General features: G+C 35.2%; 1 protein-coding gene across 1 annotated transcript in view; it reads right to left on the bottom strand.

Moving 5' to 3' along the window:
* MYO5A (myosin VA) overlaps nt 1-22,579 on the bottom strand; it is a 247,290-nt gene that overhangs the window by 156,652 nt on the left and 68,059 nt on the right. The window contains exons 2-3 of the mRNA XM_043981532.1: nt 2,791-2,901; nt 1,559-1,730 (exon numbers count right to left, since the gene is read on the bottom strand). Of these exons, the coding sequence (XP_043837467.1) occupies nt 1,559-1,730; nt 2,791-2,901 (283 nt within the window). The remainder of the gene's footprint in view (nt 1-1,558; nt 1,731-2,790; nt 2,902-22,579) is intronic.

Raw genomic sequence — 22,579 nt, 5'->3', positions numbered from 1 at the left:
TTTCCCTTCATTGAAGATCTTCATATAGACCTTGATGACTGCATAACAGGAATATTGTAGACAAGATCTATTCTTGCTCAGATATGTTTTATACTATATCATTCCATCTTTGACTCTTCCTCTTCTCTCTCTTCTCAAACTTAAATCCAACTCCTCTATTTCCATTGTGGCCAACTCAGTACAGCCCTTCATTCCCATCCTTTTGGTGACTGATAGATGGGGGAAATGACATCATGAAATCCAAGGGTGTAAAGAATATAAAGAAGAAAAGGTAGTCCAGAGCCACTGACTAGGATGAAATGTCTGGAATTTAGACCCTGACCATCAAAATGCAACCTGCACCCCTCCAACAGCTAGAAAGTACAAAGGTAACACCTAATTAGCAAGAATAATTATTTAAAATAGGAAGAAACTAGATAGATTTATGTTATTAATACCTATCTACCATAATAACTCATTCCCCCTTCTGTACAACTGAATGTTTTAATTCTTTGTTGTATTATTTTCACAGAATGAGTCGCAAAAAGTTCATTTGAGGGCATCTTTCTCTCTGCCTGTCTCAGGCATAAACATTTCTAGCTAGGGCTCTGGGTGGCTCATAGTACCAGATGGTATAAGGAGATTAATAAGGATGAAAGCTGAAAAAAGCTTTCTAAAAGAGTGAACATAGAGAGAAGAAAATGGAGGTTCTAGGACTATATTTTAAGGTTCTATGAAGATTAACAGGGAAGAAGTCATGGGAAAGTGTTAGACAAAAAGTTAGCAATGGAGAGAAACAATACATACATAGTAGCTAAAGAGAGATGCAAAGATAATCAGAGTTAGATGTTATGAACCAGAATGACAAAACAGCAAGCAGGTGTTCATGTTCATGGTAAAGGAAGAGAATGCAAAGTGTCACCGTAGTAAGAAGGATCTGAAAAAATTAAGGAACAAAGAAAACATTTAGCCCTAGAGTTGTTTCAGTTATGGTTAAAAACCTTTGAGAAAAAGAATACTATCAGCTCTCATGAATCTCAAAGATTAGGTACTAGAATCTTTAGTACATACATAGACTATGCTGTCTTGTGCAAGAGATGCTCTTACAATAGATGGTTGGCATTTACTTGGCCTATAACTTATACAAAGACAAAGACATATTTCCCCACTTCTGTACAGGATATCCCAAAATGTCTTAGTGCAATTTTAAGCTATTAAAACTTAATTTAAAAACAAAAAAAACTTAATTTAAGTTTTATTTTAATAGTTTATTTAAGCATTTTTATATTGGTGTTTCCCCCCATCTAGTCATAGTTTATTTAAACTATTAAAGCTTAAAACTGCACTAAGACTTTTGGAACACTTTGTATTATTCTTGTACAAACTACATAACTTCAAGAAGCTATTCACCATAAGATGCAACATGACTGAAGAAAACCACTAAGACTGACCAATAATGTTGTATGTCATTTTATTTCCTTCCTCCCTAAAAAAAATCTCTAGTCTGTCTTCTCATGCATGATGTGTTCTATGGTTTTATGACAGTCTGAGATATAGACAGTCTGAGATATAGACTTACCACAATAAGTATAAATAAGTTTGGAATCAATAAAACGGACTCTGAGATTATGGAGCACAGCAGGTTCATGAAGATAGCTGAGAGCTGTGAGGTCATTTTCACCCACAAGGATATCAGGGTTTCGTAAGTGAGGCAGCTCCTTTGTCTTTGGATCTAGGCGATATTCCAAATCCTGAAAATTGAAAAGATAATACCTGTATGGATTATTTAAATAAAAACAAAATACATTTTTATTTCTAACTCATTGCTATCGATGGATCTCAACTACTGTTTCTAATTTTTATTTATTTCTAACATGAGATTGTCAATTCCTGGCACTTTCTGACATGACAGAAAGTTGGTAGAACTGGTAAGCCATGAAGCCAAATGCATCTTGTGGTTTCCTGCCTTCCATGTTTTTGTTCAAACCATTCCATCTGCCAAGAACATTGCCTCTTTACCTGTGTAAATATTACCCAACCTTTAAGACTCAGACCTTCTCAGACCACTTAAGTCCACAGCTTTTTCCTCTCCATGAATTTCCATAGTACTAATTAGCTTCATAAAATTCAATTGGCAATTAACCATATACTTCTGCTTTTCGAACTCTCTTGTACAATTAGTTATTTTTTCATGTGTTTGTTTTATTTCCCCCATATTACATTTTCTTTGAATGTAGGAATCATGACAGTAAACATTTTGTATTTTCTACAATGCTTTTCCTCAATAGATATTTGTAAGTTGATTGACTTAAATATCTAATCCTGGGCTGGTTTCCTCCAGCTCTAGCTAGTATGTGTACTATATATTAATTTTAACATCAGTTTAAGCAAAAATCAAATAGACAAATTTGGAATTGGGGATGGTGAAAATAATATTTTTGATTTCCTGCTATTTTGGATTATCCGTGTCACATGTGCACTTCATTGGCATGAATAATTTGTTAACTATATATCAATCTAGAAGGCAAAAACATAACATTGGAAAAAGGGAAACTGCAAACCTAGGCTAAGCACACTATACTATCCAAGCTTATCAGCAACCTTTAGTTTCTGAAATTTCTCCTCTTTGACATAATATCTTTAAATTTATAGCTAAGCGTGTCTTTTAAGATCACTTGCTGTAGTCCAACCCACTCATTTTATGGGTGAGAAGGAAAAATGATGCATAGCTAGTAACTCATCCAATGTAACACAAGTAGTAAACATCAGAGCACCTAAATCCTGTGAACTGGTGAAGACAGAAAATGTTACCTCGCCTCCCTCAAGGCGTAGCTGAAGCACTTTATCTCCTGGTTTATAATCTTTGAGCAGCTCTGCTGATTTCCAGACATCCTCAGGATCAGGTATCCAAACTCTGGCAAACTATAAAACAAAACAATAATTAAGCTACTTTCTTCGAAAAGGTAGCATAATGAGAATATAATTTATTTATAATTAATATTTGAGATTAAGTCAATATCAGCTTTAATTTTTCAAGTGTTGAAATTAAATTTTTATCTCTAATAGTATCATGTTCCACAAATTTTATTAAATTGGTACTTTCACATAAGAGTACCATTTAAAACTGAATAGTTTGGGGGCAGCTAGGTGGCTCAGTAGATAAAGCACCAGCCCTGGATTCAGGAATACCTTAGTTTAACTCCAGCCTCAGACACTTGACACTTACTCGCTGTGTGACCCTGGGCAAGTCACTTAACCCTCATTGCCCCCCCCCAAAATTGAATAGTTTGACCTTTATCCAATATATTTTTTAAGTCTAAGATTAAATAGTTTGACTTTATCCATTACATGGATTACTAAAATGTTGCATGTAAAAAACATTGGCATGTTAAATCATATTGTCTAGGTATTTACAATGTCTAATCTCATTACACCAAAATGTTCTGTACTGTATTAATAGATAACTTATGATAAAAATCAGCCTAAATATTTAAGTTTGAAGCTATAAATTCTATAAGTTAGTTATACTTAATTATGTAAACTTAAGAACTATAAAATGAGTCTATATAAAATAAAAATATCTGACTTAAAATTTAACAAAGATTGTGGGGCAGCTAGGTGGCGCAGTGGATAGAGCACCGGCCCTGGAGTCAGGAGTACCTGAGTTCAAATCCGGCCTCAGACACTTAACACTTACTAGCTGTGTGACCCTGGGCAAGTCACTTAACCCCAATTGCCTCACTTAAAAGAAAAAAGTCCTCTGAATAGTTATATACAGCATTTTTTATTCCATTCTAGACAAGGGTTCTTAACCTTTTTTGTATCATGGATCCTTTCAGTAGTAAAGTATAACCTGTGAACCCCTTCTCAGAATGTTTTTAAATGCATAAAATCAAATATATGGAATTACAAAGGAAGCCAATTTTATTGAAATACAGTAATCAAAATAATTTTTTTAGAAAACAAATTCACAAACCTTTGGGGTACAATGTAGATGATAACCACAAAAATTGAAATTACAAAGCATCAAAATGGATCATTTTACATACTTTTTTAAAGTTTGCAAAGAATTTGATTTGATGCTACCCTGCTAACCCAACCTTGCAATATAAATATACCTGCTTTCAACTGTCTTATTAGCCTCATGACCTACCAAGACAATCCTGAAGGACAGAATTTCCATCTCTTCCATTTATGTCCACCAGCAGGACTATGTGAAAAAATCATCAAAACAATTCTCAGGGCAGCTAGGTGGCACAGTGGATAGAGCACCAACCCTGGAGTCAGGAGGACCTGAGTTCAAATCTGGCCTCAGACACTTAACACTTACTTACTAGCTGTGTGACCCTAGGCAAGTCACTTAACCCCAATTGATTCATCAAAAAAAAAACCCAACAAACAAACAAAAAACAATTCTCCAAGATAAGATGTTAATACTAGAAGTAAGAGTTAGCAGTAAAATCCAAACAGAATCAAGACAATCCCAAAGGATTATTGATGAAACATACTAGCTACCTCCAAAAAAAGAACTGATATTGATGGAACAGACTGAAGCATGCTATTTTTCACCTTTTCTTCTTTTAATCAAGTTTTCTAATACAAAAATGACAAATATGGAAATACTTTGCATAATCATTAAAAAATGGGGATAAACTTTAAGCCTTCCCAATAAGATCAGGATTAAAGCAAGGGTGTCCATTATCACCACTATTATTCAATATTGTTTTAGGAATGTTCTATAGCAACAAGACAAGAAAAAGAAACTGAAGGAATAAAAATAGATAATAAGGAAACAAAACTATCACTGAGATGAGATGATGGTATACATGGAGAATCCTAGAGAATCAACTAAAAACTTAGTCAAAACAACAACTTTAGCAAAGTTTCAGGATATAAAATAAACCCACATAAATCATCAACATTTCTATATACTACCAACAAAACCCAGCAAAAAAGAGATAAAAAGAGAAATTCCATTTAGAATAACTACAGATGATATAAGCACTTTAGATTCTATCTGCCAAGAAAAACTTAGGGATTATAGGAATACAATTATAAAACACTTCACACAAATGAAAACAGAGTTAAATTATTGAAAAAATATTAATTTTTCATGGGTAGGCCAAGCCAATGTGATAAAAATGACAATTCTACAAAAGTTAATTTACTTATTCAGTTCCATACCAATCAAACTATCAAAGAATTCTTTTATAGAGCTAAAACAAATAGTAACAAAATTCATCTGGGAGAACAAAAGGTGAAGAATATCAAGGGAATCAATGAAAAAAATGTTAAGGAAGGCAGCCTAGCTGTTCTAGATTTCAAACTATATTACAAAATGGTAATCATCACAACAATTTAGTACTGGCTAAGAAATATAGTGGCAAATCAGTAGACTAGATTAGGTACACAATACATAGTAGTAATGACCATAGCAATCTAATGTTTGATAAACCTAAAGATCCAAGTCTTTGGGATAAGAACTTAACATTTGACAAAAATTGCTGGGAAAACTGGAAAGCAGTTTGGCATAAATTGGGCATTGATCAACATCTCACATTATATACCTAGATATGGTCAAAATGAATAAATTATTTAGACATGAAGGGTAATATCATAAGTAAAATAAAAGAGCATAGGAAAATATAGCTGTCAGATCTATAGATAAGAGTTTATGTCTAAACAAGAGTTAGGGGCAGCTAGATGGCGCAGTGGATAGAGCACCAGCCCTGGAGTCAGGAGTACCTGAGTTCAAATCCAGCCTCAGACACTTAATACTTAACTAGCTGTGTGACCCTGGGCAAGTCATTTAACCCCAATTGCCACAAAAAAAAAAAAAAAAAAAAAAAAAAAAAAAACAAGAGTTAAAGAGATCATGTGAAGTTAAATAGATCATTTTGATTGCATGAAATTTAAAACCTTTTGCACAAACAAAACTAATGCAGCCAAAGTTAGAAGAAAAAACAGGAAACTGGAGAAAAATTTACAGCCGCCTTCTCTGATAAAGACCTTATTTCTGAAATAATATAGGTAACTAAGCCAAATTTATAAAAATAAGAGCCATTTGGCAGCTAAGAAATAGTCAAAGGATTTGAATAGGCAGTTTTCAGAAGAAGAAATCAAAGCTAACAATTGTCAAATTTTCCAAAAAAATGCTCTAAATCACTACTGATTAAAGAAATGCAAATTAAAACAACTCTGAGATACCACCTCTCATCTTTCAGTTGGCTAACATGACACAAAAGGAAAATGATAAATGCTGGAGAGGACATAGAATAATTGGGACATTAATGCATTGTTGGTGGAGTTATGAACTAATCCAACTATTCTGCAGAACGATTGGGCATTCTGCCCAAAGGGCTATAAAACTGTGCATAATACCCTTTGATATAGTATTACCACTACTAGATCTGTATCAAAAAGAGATTTTTTTAAAAGCAAAAGGACTAGCTGTGTGACCTTGGGCAAGTCACTTAACCCCAATTGCCTCACCATAAATAAATAAATAAATAGATAGATAGATAGATAGATAGATAGATGAACAAATAAATAAATAAGCAAAAGGACCTATTTTTACAAAAATATTTTAGACTATTTTTTTTGTGATGACAAAGAATTGGAAATTGAGAGGACGCCCATCAATTGGGAGATGGCTGAACAAGTTGTGGTATATGATTGTGATGGAATACTGTTGACAAATGACAAGCAAGATGGTTTCAGAGAAACCTGGGAAGACTTGTATGACCTGATGCAAAGTGAAATAAGCAGAACCGAGAAAACATTGTACACAGTAACAGCAATATTGTAAGGATGATCAACTATGAAGACTTAGCTACCCTGATCAAAACAATGATATAAGATAATTCCAAAGAACCCATTATGAAAAACGCTATCCACCTCCAAAAAGGAAACTGATGAACTCTGAATGCAAATTGAAGGATGCTTTTTAAAAACTTTTTTATTTTTATTGTTTAATTTTTTTGCAACATGTCTAATATGAAAATATATTTGGCATGATCTCACATGTATAACCAAAATTAAATGCTTGCCTTCTTAAGGAGGGGCAAGGGGCAGGAGGTAGAGAATTCAGAACTTAAAATTTTTTTAATGATTGTTAAAACAATTTTTGCATGTAAATGGGAAATATTTAATGAAATTAAATTTAATGAAATTTTTAAAAAATTTAAAAACAAAAAAGTGCTTCATAAAATAATGTGCTATAAAAGTGTGCTTCATTATTATTATGCTTCAAGTATTAATGACTTCATAGGTGTGGACATTGTCAGTTAGTGCAGATCACAAATCCTCCTCACCTTAGTGAACTGTCTTTATTAATTGCCTTTTAAAAAAAAATCACACTTTGGTCAAGCCAATGACAAACCTCTTTAAACTTTGCTAAGTTGCCAGGTGACAGGCCCGCAGCTGACACTGGCCCATAGCTGAAGCCTTTCTAGTTTGACAGGAAACACGTCTACAAGGTGGTTTGCATTCATTCATTCTGCTGATATGGGCTTTAAGTACCCAAGGTTACCTCCATTTTGTGATGAAGCATCAGAATAATACTTATGCCTTAGTCAGGCCACATCTAGAGTAATGTGTTTAGTTCCAGATCCTTTGGTTGATATTGAAGAGCTGTCCATAGGAAGATAACCTGGATGGGACTATACCTTGAATTCACATCATATGAAGATCAAATTTATGAAGTGGGGATATCTAGCCTGAATAAGACAACATGTTAGTTGTCTTCAAGTTCTATCATGTAGAAGAAGGCTTTTCTGCTATTTCCATAGGGCAGAACCAACAACAATGGGTAGAATTTACAAAGTGGTGTGAGATTTAAAATTGGATATTAGATCATAAATCTCCCCTACTTAACCTTTCCCTTAATTTATCTCCCAGACCAGTAAATGGAAGAAGCTTTTGGTTTTTTAGATAGACCTTTTATTGTTATGGTAGTCACAAGGTGATGTTGATTAGAAGGATAGGAAAGTAGAAACACAATACAAATCGTCTTAAGTCTAAGCTTAGTCTATATTCCTTATAAAAACTCACCAAAACCTAAGGCCACCTTTGGAGAGAGAGAGAGACCGTCTGTGCAGCGCAGTCAGGAGACCAGCAGAGCAGGAAAAAAGCCCCACTTCCGTTCTCTCCTTGCCTTTTAAGCTCGCACCCCGGAAGTCGAGTGCATAGCAGGCAGTCTGACATGCGCAGCAGGCGCACTGGCGTGTATAGCTCATGCCATTGGTCTCCTCCCCGAAAGGGTGGTCCTTCAAAAAACTGGCATCTTTCAGTTATCCTAACTGACTGTTAAAAAACTTTCATTTTTTTTTTTTTACCACAGTGGGAAATTTAGACTTGATGCCAAGAAAAACTTCCTACCAATTAGAGCTTTCCCAAATTGGAATAAGTTGCCTTGGTTCCCTTACCTAATAGAATTCCCTTTGACTACTTACTTCAAGTAGAGGCTAGATGACCACTTAGTGGACATGTTATAGTATGGATTCCTTTTGGGTTTGCACTATGACCAGATGGACACTCAAGTCCCATCCAACTCTAAATTCTGTGATTATTATATACATACACTTCAAGGATCTGTAATTTCATCATTGTGGGTATTCTCAGTAAATGGAGACTGTAATCCCTATAAATCTTAGTAGAGAATCAGGAAAGAGTTTTTGTGGTAAAAAAAAAAACAAACTGTAAATCTTAGGTCAACCTAGTAATGAGATTCTCTGAATTTAGGTAAGGTGGTCCTCAGACAACTCACATGCAATCCACCAGCAGGCCTTTTTGTCTTGCTAGACCCTGGCAGAACTTGTGCCATAGGGGACAGTCCTCAAGAATCCTAAATTGCCTCCATGCCAGGATAAAATATATCAATCAATTGACAAGTATGTCTTATATCTCTACTATTTGCCAAGAACTAGGGATACCAAGACAGAAATAAGACAGTCCTTACCTTCAAGAAGTTTCTATTCTACCTGGGGGATACAATATGTTCACAGATCACTAAATAAAGAACATATTAAAATAAATACCAAGTGATTAGGAGAAAAACTAACAACTAAGGGAATAAAAAAGGTCTTATGAAGAAGGTAGCACTTGAGCTAAGCCTTTAAGGGAGCGATGAATTCCAAGAGGCAGAAATGAGGAGGAAGAACATTCATAACATAGCATGAAAAACAGCTTGTACAGAGGCACAGAGGTAAGACATGTAATGTCACTCATGGAGAATGGCAAACAGACCAGTTTGGCTGGAGTTTAGAATGTGGGAAGAGGAATAATATATAATCAGCCTTGAAATGTAGGCTGAAGCCAGACTGTGAAAGGCTTTAAATGGCAAACGGAGGAGTTTGTATTTTATCTTATAGGCAAGAGAGCCCTCAGATCTTCCTAAGTAAGACAAAGACAGAAGATTCTTATATATAAATTATAATGTTAAAATATTTTTACATTAACCTTTCCTTAAATATAATGCCTGAAACATAGTAATCACTGAATAAATATTTTTAACTCAATTTACAATAGAAATAGGGAAAAAAGATGAGAAGGAATGTGAACTGGGCAATACAAGGAACAGCTTTCCTTTTCTTAGGACATTCCAATGAATGCTGGCATGGGCCAGGGTTTTACTTCGGAGTATATAAGGGCTCTTAAAACTGTAACATTGGAATGACGCCACCTGCTGGAGACTTACTGTAGAAGAGTTCTGCCCATGAAGCGAAGGTCTTTGAGGGCAAGACCAGGAGTCTTTTCTTTGGCATCAGGAAGTGGCGCGGGCTAGTGGGAGGAGGAAGGAAGAGACTGGCGCTCGGTCTCACTCTCTTTCCTCTGGACTCTGGTGGAGAGCGGAGCTAGAAATGTGCTCTCCCTTTAATAGATAGGAATCTAGGCCTTTCTCTCTCTCTTTACCAAATTCTTATTCTCCTTAATAAATGCTTAAAAGTCTAACTTTGGCTAAAGCTTATAATTTATTGGCGACCACTCATTAAATATTTTAGACAGTTTAGCTAGAATTTTAGCCCTTAACAAAACAAAATGATGCCAATGAAGAAGAAGGAGAAAGGGGACTCAGGCCTCAGAAAGTGATGGTTCAAGGAACTGATAAGGAACAAAAATAAGGTTTGAGGATACCATGGCTAGAAAAAAAAAAGAAAAGACCATAAATTACAAAGGAGAAAGACTTTTAAAAATTAAAAGGAGTGAAATGTAAACAGATTTAATTTTTTTCATAAAATTGTGACAGTACAAAAGACTAACCTGATTAGAAAAGCAGATAAAATTGGAGGATGAGAATAAAGTGATTTGCCATGCTGAATGCTAAAATTCATAATTTGGTGGGAAAATGCTAGTATAAATGCAAGTTAACTTGCAAATGAAATAAATCATCTGCCATTGAATAGTAGTTTAATTTAGTATGCTCTGGCAGTATTGTTTGCATATTTCTCACAAAATATAGTAAACTAGGACTGACAGGTACAAGAGAAGTAGCTATACTACACACAGTTCTTGAATCAACCCTGTTCCATGCTGCAATCATACCCACTTGTCCCTAAGTTACTGAGGTAAAGGACCAATTTCACTATTTCTTTGGTTGTTATTGTTCAGTCATATCTAATTTTCCATGACTCCATGGACCATGATGTCCATGATGTTTTCTTGTCATAGATACTGGAGTGGTTTGCCATCTCCTCCTCTAGTAGATTAAGACAAACAGAAGTTAAGTGACTTGCCCAGGGTCACACAGCTAGTGTCTGATGTCACATTTGAACTCAGGTCTTTCTTGATTCCAGGCCCAGCACTCTTTCCACGGAGTCACCTAGTTTCCTCCTATTTCTCTGGTATTGTACCAAAAAAACAAAGCCCTACAAGTGACAGGGACTTGATTAGTACATGGAGCCATAGATCTAGAAAAATAGGACCATAGATCTAGAGCTACAAGGAAACTACCTGTTATCTTGTCCAACTCCTCTATTTTACAGATGAGAAGACTGAGCTCCAGGACAGTTAAATGCTTTGCTCACAATTACATGGTAAGTACTAACGGTGGGATTTGGACCCACGTACTTTTCCCTCTTGAGTCAGTGTTCTTTCCATTATAACACAAGGCTTTGGGTGATTTTTATTCTATCTTTAAGGAGGTAGGGAGTTCATTTTTGCATAGTTTATTCTAAAGACGAAGAAGAACACAAGGTAAGATGTGAGAGCAAGAGCAAAGGGGATGGATTTGGCCCAACTTTTTCAATTTGTCCCAATTCCCAGTAAGATCTCTGCTAGTCATTCACATTGGCTATGACAAAATGCAAATAAATACTATTAATGAGGCTGAATAAATGACTCCTAAGACCCCCAACACAATCTAGTACTAGCCTGTGCAAAATGTCTATATTCTAGAAGTATTATAATCAATCATGTCTCTTGGCAAATGGACAATTAGAGTTCAAATCTTATTTAAAAGCTTAGATATTTGAATAGAGAAAAATGGATTAAAAAGCAACTGAGCTGGGGCAGCTAAGTGGCACAGTGGATAAAAGCACTGGCCCTGGATTCAGGAGGACCTGAGTTCAAATTCGGCCTCAGACACTTGACACTTACCTGCTGTGTGACCCTGGGCAAGTCACTTAACCCTCATTGCCCCACCAAAAAAAAAAAAAAAGGCAACTGTACTGAGCCCTTTGTCTTCATGCAGTTCTAGGACTACTGTCAGAAAGCAGAGCCAATAGACTATCTTGGTAAGCATGCAAGCATTCTCTAACTTGGTTTGCAATGGCTTGGCTCAATATACTACAGTAGCTGTCCCTGGACAGAAAGTAATTATAAGTAGATTAACAACTAAGTCCAATAATGTTTTTACAATCCTCATCCTGGTGAACCTCTGTGATGCTTTTGATACTACTTGACCAATCCCTCCTCCTCCCTAGGCTTAAGAGACATTATTTTGTTGAATTCCCCAAGTCTACTTTCAAATTACTCTATCCCAATCTCCCTTTTCTCTTTATAAATTTCCCCTTGATGATCTCATCAATGACTTACAGATCTACACTTCGGGCCCTAATTCTTTAAATCCAGCCCCACATCATCTACTGGACATTTCCACTTGGGTATCCTAGTAGAATCCTAAATTCAAAATATTCAAGACAGAAGTAATCATTCTCCCTAGATCTTTCTCCCTTTAAAACTTGACTAATTTTGGTTTTGGACACTATTATCCTTCCAGTTTGCCACATTCATAACCTAAGTGCCATCTCTGACTCTTCCCTCTCCTTGAAACCTCATATCTAATTAGTTGCTAAATCCTATTGATTCTATTTCCACAGCATCTCTTCTCTCCTGCATATTCTCTTCTCTTCATTCACATGACCACTTCCCGAATTAAGTCTTTCTGCACTTCTTGCCCTGAAATATTTCCATTTTCAATCTCCCTCTTCTCTAATCCAGTTCAACACAGCTACCAAAATAATATTGCTAAGTCATTTTACCAGGGGCCCCAGGACTAGGTACTTAGCCAATTAAAACTATTATTGACTTTCTAAGTTCAAATTGTGATCCTGTGAACCAATAGCTCTCAAAAGAATTGCAAACTATCAACAAACATAAATATTCACTCAGAATCATAAGATAAATGCAAATAAAAACAACTCTGAGGTTTCACCTTGTACCCAAGAAATTGGAAAAGATGATAAATGACAGGAAAAGTCAATGTGGACTGGGCTACCAAGAGACAGGCACAATAACATTGTTGGATTGAGTAATGAATTGATTCAAGCACTCAGAAAAACAATTTGAAATAATCATAAGAAAGTGACTAAAATGTCCATACTCTCTGACCTAGAGATCTCACTGATAGGTATAATACCCAAGGAGGTCAAAGAGAGATAGAACCCAAAATATACCAAAATATTCATGCTAGCACTTTTGTGGTATCAAATGAGTGAAACAAAGGAGATAGCCCTCCAAAGGAGAATGACTAAAAAAATGTGGCACATGAATATAATGGAATATTACTGTGCTGAAAGAAACAATGGATATCCACCTCACACCCATAAGATTGGCTAATATGACAAAAAAAAAAGGAAAATAATAAATGTTGGAGAAGCTGTAGAAAAACTGGAACACCAAGGCATTGTTGGTGAAGCTGTGAACTGATCCAACCATTCTGGAGAGCAGTTTGGAACTATGCCCAAAGAGCTATAAAACTGTTCATACCCTTTGACCCAGCAATACCACTATTAGGTCTTTATCCCAAAGAGATCATAAAAAAGGGAAAAGGACCCACATGTACAAAAATATTTATAGCTGCTCTTTTTGTGGTGGCAAAGAATTGGAAATTGAGGGGACACCCATCAATTGGGGAATGGCTAAACAAGTTGTGCTATATGAATGTAATGGAATACTATTGTGCTATAAGAAATTTTGAGCAGGTGGATTTCAGAAAAAGCTGGAAGGACTTACATGAACTGATGCTGAGTGAGATGCGCAGAACCAGGAGAACATTGTACACAGTATCAACAACATTGTGTGATGATCAACTATGAAAGACTTAACTCTTCTCAGCAATACAATGGTCCAAGATAATTCCAAAGGACGCATGATGGAAAATACTCTCCAAATCCAGAAAAAAGAACTGTGGAATCTAGATGCATATTGAACCACACTTTTTTGTTTTTATTTTTTCTTTTTTGAGGCTTTTCCCTTTTGTTCTGATTCTTCTTTCACCACATGACTAATGCAGAAATATGTTTAATGTGATTGTACATATATAATCTATATTAAATTACCTGCTGTCTTGGGGAGGGAGAAAAATTTGAAACTAGAAATCTTATAAAAACAAATGTTGAAAACTGTCTCTACATGTAACTAGAAAATAATAAAACACTTGTATGATTAAAAAAAATTTTAAACCAATGGATATGATGATTACAAAGAAACATGAGAAGACTTACATGAACTAATTAGAATGAAATAAGGAGAAATAAGAAACTAATGGAAATTAAATGAACAAGAAAACAATCAAAATTATGAAGATGGAAGTTGGCCCCAAAGAAAAGATATGAGAAGCCCTTCCCCCAACCCCTTTGCAGAAACAGAGGACTTATGGATACTGTATGTAACAATCAGACTTTTTCCTATGCCATTTAGTTTTTTGCAATATTTTTATCTTTTTTCCATGCTTTTATTTTATTTCATACTTATTTTCATATTATTCATACGTACATTTTTCTTTCACATTCTTTCATACTTTTATAATTTTATTTTTATTTCATACTTTTTCCATATTTTATTATATGGGAGTGGGAGTGGGGATGGATACAGTAGAAAATATAAGCATTGTAAAAATAAAATTATTAATACAAATTTATGTATAAGAAAATGTACTTCTTACCTTTCTTAACAAAGCTCATATACTATCAGACTCAGTTAATATGTTGATTAATTTGTAGAAATGGTTTGTCCCCCCCTTTCTTTTTGATTCTTTGTTACGAATTAGATATAAAAACAAAAGATATTAATAAAAATTAAAGAAGGGAAGATTTTGAACAACATACTTAACTAGATATGAAAAGAAATGGGTCGGGACAGCTAGATGGCGCAGTGGATAGAGCACCGGCCCTGGAGTCAGGAGTACCTGAGTTCAAATCCGGCCTCAGACACTTAACACTTACTAGCTATGTGACCCTAGGCAAGTCACTTAACCCCAATTGCCTCACTAAAAAAAAAAAAAGAAAGAAAGAAAAGAAAAGAAAAGAAGAGAAGAGAAAAGAAAAGAAAAGAAAAGAAATGGGTCAAAAGTGGGAGACAAAGGAAGGAAGGAGAGAGGAAGGGAGGGAGAAAGAAAGAAATCATCAATTTAAAGTCAACGAAAAAAAATAAAATCAAGTCAAGGAACTTGAAATAGGACAAGTAAATGGGGTGATGAGAGAGCTTTTGAGAACACAGTAAAAAGAAAGGCTAGTACAAAGTTTGGGATAAAACAAATTATTTGGAACCTTGCTCTTGGAAGCTTCACCACTAGAAACCTCATTTGTAGAAGCATGAAAATTCTGGTCCACCACAAAAAAAGGTTCTGCCTGAGAAAGATAAAACAGTCCTAGAAAAGCTCAGAGCCAAGATATTTAGAAAAGGTCCAGAATTGGAAAACCAAAGAGAGAAAGCACAGGATATTATTGGTTTAGACTATATATTCAAAGTAAAGCTGAAAACTGAGGCAATTATAAATCAGACAGGGTTTCAAATACTATGGACTATAGAAGAGAATTGAAACTGGAACTATGATATTGAAAAAACCACTCCTATAAAAACAAAGGAAAATGTAATCGAAATAATTACAAATCAAAAAACACTACTATAAAATAACGGGCAAATGCAGGACATAATAAAAAAATCCAGAACTCAGAGTCCTACAATTGAGTATAAGCTGAATAAGAATCAACAATGCCATGACACTATAAAGAAAGCCACTGGCTAGACTATTAAATTGTATTTAAAGGAATATGAAGCTAATAAGAGTCTTCATTAGAGTACCGTGACTAGTTTTGCCACTGCTTTTTAAAAATGTAGAAAAATGACTTTAAATGTAGGACTAAAGAATGTCCAGAGAAAACTGACACTAATGATCAAAAGGAAGGAAAATAATTGATCTAAATATAAAATCCATTCTGTCTTTTTCTTCTCCTCTCCTAAAAAACCTCCACTAACCTCCTCCCCTATAAAAACAAAACAAAACAACACCTTGGTTTGTACAAACCCAGAATATGGCCTATCATTAGAGGTATTTTCTGGTGTCTAGTTATTTTTTTCCTTTCAAAGTGGTCTCATTTTGGGATTATAGTCTATATAGGAGGTAGCCTATAAGCAGATCAATAAAGTAGATGCTATTTAGAAAGATAAAAAAAGAATTGGAGTCATTTAACATATGAAAAGAAAAAGTGACACAAGACCATCAGATTTAGAAGTAAAAGAAAGGATAGAGATAAGCTACTCAAATTTGATTTCATAGCTCTCATTTTAGAAATCATGAAAAGAAAATTTAAGTAACTTGCTGAAGGTTATACAAACAGTACTACTATCTTCAGGGCAGCTCAGTCGTGCAGCAGAAAGAGCACTAGGCTTGGAGTCAGGCAGATAAGAGTTCAAATCCAGCCTTAGATACTTACTGGCTGTGTGATCCTGGACAAGTCACTTAGCTTCTATTTGCCTCAGTTTCTCATATGTAAAATGTGGACACACTAGAGAAGGCAATGACAAACCACTCCAGCATCTTTGCCAAGAAAATCCCATGGGGGGCAGCTAGGTGGATCAGTGGATAAAGCACCAGCCCTGGATTCAGGAGGACCTGAGTTCAAATCCAGCCTCAGACACTTGACACTAGCTGTGTGACCCTGGGCAAGTTACTTAACCCTCATTGCCCTACCAAAAAAAAAGTTTTACTAGAAAGAAAACCATAATTGGGCAGCTAGGTGGTGCAGTAGATAAGGCACCAGCCCTCAATTCAGGAAGACCTGAGTTCAAATCCAGTCTCAAACACTTGACACTTACTAGCTGTGTGACCCTGGGCAAGTCACTTATCCCTCATTGCCCTGCACAAAAAAAAAAAAGAAAGAAAGAAAGAAAGAGAGAAAGAAAGAAAGAAAGAAAGAAAGAAAGAAAGAAAGAAAGAAAGAAAGAAAAGGAAAAAAAAGATAATCCCATGAACAAAATCCATGGAGTCACATAGAGTCAGATACAACTAAACAACAACAAATACTCGCGTCAACTACGTGGGAAAAAAATTTTATAAAGAAAATAAACAGTTGTTCATTTTATCCATAGAAAAGCAAATAAGAAATGGACTTGCATTAATTGGGGAATAGCTAAACAAATTGTTGTACATGGGTGTAATGGAATATTACTTTACTATAAGAAACAACAAACAAATAATTGAGAGAAACCACGGGGAAAGTCATGAACTCATGTAGGATGAAGTAAGAAGCCAGAAAAACAATATATATGATGATTACAAGAATATAAATGGAAAAAATAAAACAAAATTAAACTTTGTATAATTAAAATAACCAAGCTGAGCCCTAGAGAAGAGATGAGAAAAATGCATCTTCCTCCTTTCATAGAAATGGGTGAGCGGGGAGGAGGGAGGACTATTAGTGTGTAATATTGGAAACACCATCAGCATGTTGCTTTTATGGAAGTGTGGTTTGCTTTTAAAATACTTGTTCCGGGGCAGCTAGGTGGTGCAGTAGATAAAGCACTGGCCCTGGATTCAAGAGAACCTGAGACACTTGATACTTACTAGCTTGTGACCCTGGGCAAGTCAATTAACCGTCATTGCCTTGCCAAAAAAACAACAAAAAACCTTGTTCCACAGTAAGGCTCCCTGGGCAGTTGAAGGAAAGTAGAGATATATATTTTTTAATGTGTTATAAAAAGTCATTCATCAAGTTGTTGTTGTTGTTTTTAAGAAATGGACTTAAAATGAAGAGACACCTTATTTCTGCTTAGGAGGGAAAGCTTAACAACAACAATAATACAATTAATAATCAAGGAAGGTTGAAAAGTCTCCATTCCTTAGATATTTTCAGGAAAACAATAACCAACTGTATGACCTAAGTGGTTGGGCTATTTACCTGGCTGAAAACCTGGACCACGTGATCTTCTAAAGTAACCTTGAGCTTTGATTCATCAAACCAGTGGAAGCAGAGATAGTTTTATCTTGCAGCTAACATGCATCTTAAAAAGAACAATGCCATTGAACCCTAAAATTCAAGCCAATATTATTTCACATGATTTATGATTTTTAAAAAGAAAAACCTGAGGACAGCTAGGTGGCTCAGTGGATAAAGCACCAGCTCTGGATTCAGGAGTACCTGAGTTCAAATCCGACCTCAGACACTTGACACCTACTAGCTGTGTGGCCCTGGGCAAGTCACTTAACCCTCATTGCCCTGCAAGATAGATAAATAAATAAAAATTTTAAAGGAAAAAACAAAAGCCTTACTAATTTTACCATGAAGATTTATTCTGAGAGGATTCATTAATCAAGGCATTGCTAAAAATGAAGCAGATATTAATTATAACTTATTTAAGAGCCTAAGTGCACCTATTCTGGAGAAGCCTGGTTATGTCTCACCTAGTTATATGCATTATATTCTTATGCAATAAATAAACATTATTAAGTACCTGCTATGTGCTAGGCACTGTGCTAGTCCTTTAATATACCAAGTTGTTCTAACTTCCAAGTGAGGATCTGTTTCAAAAGGGCTTTAAAGATGAAAAAGCCTTTAATATAATATGAAAAATAATAAGCCCCATCTCTGCCCTAGGAATAGTATGAAATTTGCCCAGAGACAGAGGAAAAAATTAAGGAATAAGTTTTTAGGAACTCAAATACTGCATGCATATACTGTGTACTGAATAGGTTTAAAAGTAAACAAAGTTCAAATCTTCAATCTGATACTGCATTTATTTTTAACTTATGAAGAAAACAGCCTGCAAATTAACTGATGGAAGTGTTATATCACCATAAAGTAGCAGTAACTATTTCTTTCTCAAGAGTTTTATGTGAGGCAGCACAGCTTTGAGATGAGTATTTTTAGATCCTGTGATTCCTTAATATTCCTATAAAGACTATTTTTGGAACTAGGTCTTACTCAATAGGCACAAAGCTGCAACCTGAACATGGGTAAAAAGGCCTATTTCCACTGAAGGTTCTTTTAAAACATTTCCTAACTATGGCTAAAAAGGGGGCATGGGATTGATACCTTTTCTGATTAGATAAGGTACTAAGATTCAAATCAATTCATCCAAAATTTATTTAACATTTACTAGATGTCAGATACTGTACTGTGGTACTAGAGGTACCAAAATATATATATATATATAGTCCTTACCTTCAAGTTACTTTCAGTATGTGGAAGAAAAAAACCCACATATACAGACAAATACATACATATATATATATATATATATACACACATATGTATATATGTATGTATATAGTAAGTTCTATGCATTCAAGATATAGAGGAAATTTGGGGAATAAAGGCCCCATCCCTCTATTATTCACCCAAATGACAAAACTCTTCCTAGAATGGACATGTGTTTGCTAAAGGTGCTGACTGTATGTATGCCTTACTGCCCAGGTTCTTACTAGGAAGACTTTAATTTCATGAAAGGAACATAAAATTATGTGGTTTTTACATCTCAAAGAGGTTTGGAGGACCATAGATTTAGAGCTTGAAATAATCTTAGAGGTCATGAAGGTTAACCCTTCATTTTACAGATGAAGAAACTAAGGCCCACGGAAGTTAAATGAGGTGCCCAAAGTCACATATTCACAATTAGCAGAGCTGTGATCTAAATTCAATGCCTCTGATTCCAAATCCAATGTTCCAAACACCATACATGTAAATGCTTCCAGTTGCATAATTTCATGTTGCAGTTTGTTTTTCAGAAAAAAACCAAAACCTAACCTCTACATAACTCAGGGTTTAACTATCCAACCAAACCTTTACTAATATTTACATTTTTCTACAACTTTTATCTTTTGAGGGGGCAGCTAGGTAGCACAGTGGATAGAGCACTGGCCCTGGATTCAGGAGGACCTGAGTTCAAATCTGACCTCAGACACTTGACACTTACTAGCTGTGTGACCCTGGGCAAGTCACTTAACCCTCATTGCCCCGCCCCCCCAAAATTAAAAAAAAAACAAAACTTTTATCTTTTGTACCCAAATATGTTACATTTTCCAAGTTGCTCATATACTCAGTTCTTATAAATTTATTACTTAAAACTAAATTAAAATTTTCAATGGTTAAATTAAAATTTTGTTAATTTCTCAGTAATTCCTAATAACCATTACCATTATTTCCTATGAAATTTGCTCAGAAAAGGAAATTTTCATAGATTAAATGCCTACAGTGCTACCCAGGTAGAATTGTATAACTTTTTTTTTAATCTAGAACCACTGACAGGGTGTTAATAAGTGCTTAACACCTTTGCAGATGTCTTCAGAACTGCTGCCAAAGTTGGCATTAAAGGAGCTAAAATAATCTTCCTCTTCAGAAATTTCTGTTGGATGACTAGAATAAAGAAAATTTATCATTTTTCTTTACATAATGCTTATAATATCTCTTGTAGCTATTAGCCTACAATGGATGATAGTGTCTGCAAAGCTAATGCTCAGTGTGAACTAAGATTGGCAATAAATCCTAAGTGGGGAAAAAAAAAGCTTTTTTGTGCCAGTCCCTGTTAGGAGCCAGAAGAAAATCAAGGAAAGAACAAGATTTCCTGGGTTGGATGTTTTCTCTACATGAGCATATAAGAAAAGGTTTCTATTTTGCTTTTGATTTTCAATCAAAGAAAATTATCTTCACATTAGGAAAGACAGAATAAAAGTGATCCACATGAAATTGAAACACCAAATAAATGAGATGATGGTAATATCGCACCTAACTACCCTCAATGAGTTCGAGTCATCTGGTCCAGTGAACTAGATGTCAGGGTCTGAAATAAAAAATTTGTGGTTATGATTGTTGAACAACTGTCAATAACATTTGAAGAATCTTGAAAAACCAGATTGGTAATAAAACACTTGGAAATCTTGCATCAGTTTTCAAAAGGGGGAAGGTAGATGCTAAATTTTCACTGGCAAGATTGTTATCTACTGAAAGGAGAGACGTGGTGTGGCAAAAAGAGTTCTGAATTTAGAGTCAAAGCATCAAATCCTGCCTCTGCCAATTAACTTCCTGTATGAGCCTGGGCAAGTCATTTCACTTTTAGGAGACTCATCTATAAAATGAGGAATTTGGATTAGATGGGTCCTGTGTTATTGACAAAACCACAGAGGTGGAAAGGACTCAGATGCCATTAGTCTAATTCATACTTAAATAATAATTCCCTCTGTTGTTTGTCCTGATGTCTTGACTTGTTTGTGAATTGTACTGAAGTGAGGCAGAGTTGCACAAAGTCATCAACCTCTCTCTCTCCCTGAGTCACTGAAGTCCAGGGGCAAGACAAAAGTGAAGATAATTAGCAATAACCCAGGATGCCCTGGATGACCTTGGCACCCGCTTCAGCCATCTTCATGGCCAATGCTAAAAAAAAAATCCTAGTGGTATTAATTATGATAACAGAATTCTAGAAATAAAATGCACATGAAATAATTAGGGAAATGGCTGTATAAATTAGTCCATGTTAATATAATAGAAGACTATACAGTAAGGAATGAAACATGGTGAGTCTTACATGAAGCGATACAAAGTAAAGAAAACAGAGCTAAAAACCACATACACATAGGCTACGACAATACAAATAGAAACAGCACTAAGAGGCCACAAAGAAGAAAATCAAGGAAAGAACAAGATTTCCTGGGTTGGATGAGATGTCTAAATGAGCATATAAGACCTGAGAGTCACACATTATAGACAATGTTAGTACCATTAACAATGAAGTTAAACAGCATCTTTTCTGTAAAGAATCAGTAAGCTAGTGAAAATGGGTTAGGCACAGGAGACAGTAGTAAATGACTATAGTAATCTACTGTTTGATAAGCCCAAAGACACAAACTTCTGTGTTAAGAACTCGTTATTAGACAAAAACTGTGGGAAATATGGAAGATAATATGGCAGAAACTAGGCACAGACCAACATCTTACACCTTATACCAAAATAAGGTCCAAATGGGCACATAATTTAGATATACAGGGTGATATCATAGGCAAATTAGGAAAGGAAAGAATAGTTTATCTCTTAGATCTATGGAGAGGAGAAGAATTTATGACCAAACAAGAAATGGAAAATATAATGAAATGCAAAATGGATCATTCTGATTACATTAAATTAAAAAGGGGTTGTACAAACAGGAGCAATGCAGCCAAGATTAGAAGGAAAGCAGAAAGCTGGGAAACAATTTTTACAGCCAGTGTTTCTGACAAAGGCCTCATTTATAAAACATATAAGAACTGAATCAAATTTAAAAGAATACAAGTTATTCTCCAATTGAGAGATGGTCAAAGGATATGAACAGGCAGATGAAGATGAAGGCATTGAAGATGAAGAAATCAAAGCTATCTGTTGCCATATGAAAAAATGTTCTAAATGGCTACCAATTAGAAAAATGTAAATTAAAACAACTTTGAGGTAACACCTCACAACTATCAGATTGACTAATATGTCAAAAAAGGAAAATAATAAATATTGGAGAAGCTGTGGAAAAATTGGAACACTAATGCATTGTTGGTAGAGTTGTGAACTGATCCAACCATTCTGGGGAGCAATTTGGAACTATGCCCAAAGGGCTATAGGGCTTTGCATACTCTTTGACCCAGCAATACCACTAGGTCTGAGTCCCAAAGAGATCATAGAAAGGGGGAAAAGGACCCATGTATACAAAAAATATTTATAGCACCTCTCTTTGTGGTAGCAAAGAATTAGAAATTGAGGGGATGCCCATCAATTGGGGAATGGCTGAACAAGTTGTGGTATATTAATATAATGGAATATTATTGTGCCATAACAAAAAATGAGCAGGCAGATTTCAGAAAATCCTGGAAAGAATTAAGTGGACTGATGCTGAGTGAAGTGAGCAGAACCAAGAGAACATTGTACAC

This window comes from Dromiciops gliroides, chromosome 2 (genome assembly GCF_019393635.1).
Source record: "Dromiciops gliroides isolate mDroGli1 chromosome 2, mDroGli1.pri, whole genome shotgun sequence".
NCBI lineage: Eukaryota > Metazoa > Chordata > Mammalia > Microbiotheria > Microbiotheriidae > Dromiciops > Dromiciops gliroides.
The sequence above is the reverse complement of the archived record's forward strand: the minus strand, read 5'-3'. Positions and strand labels throughout refer to the sequence as shown.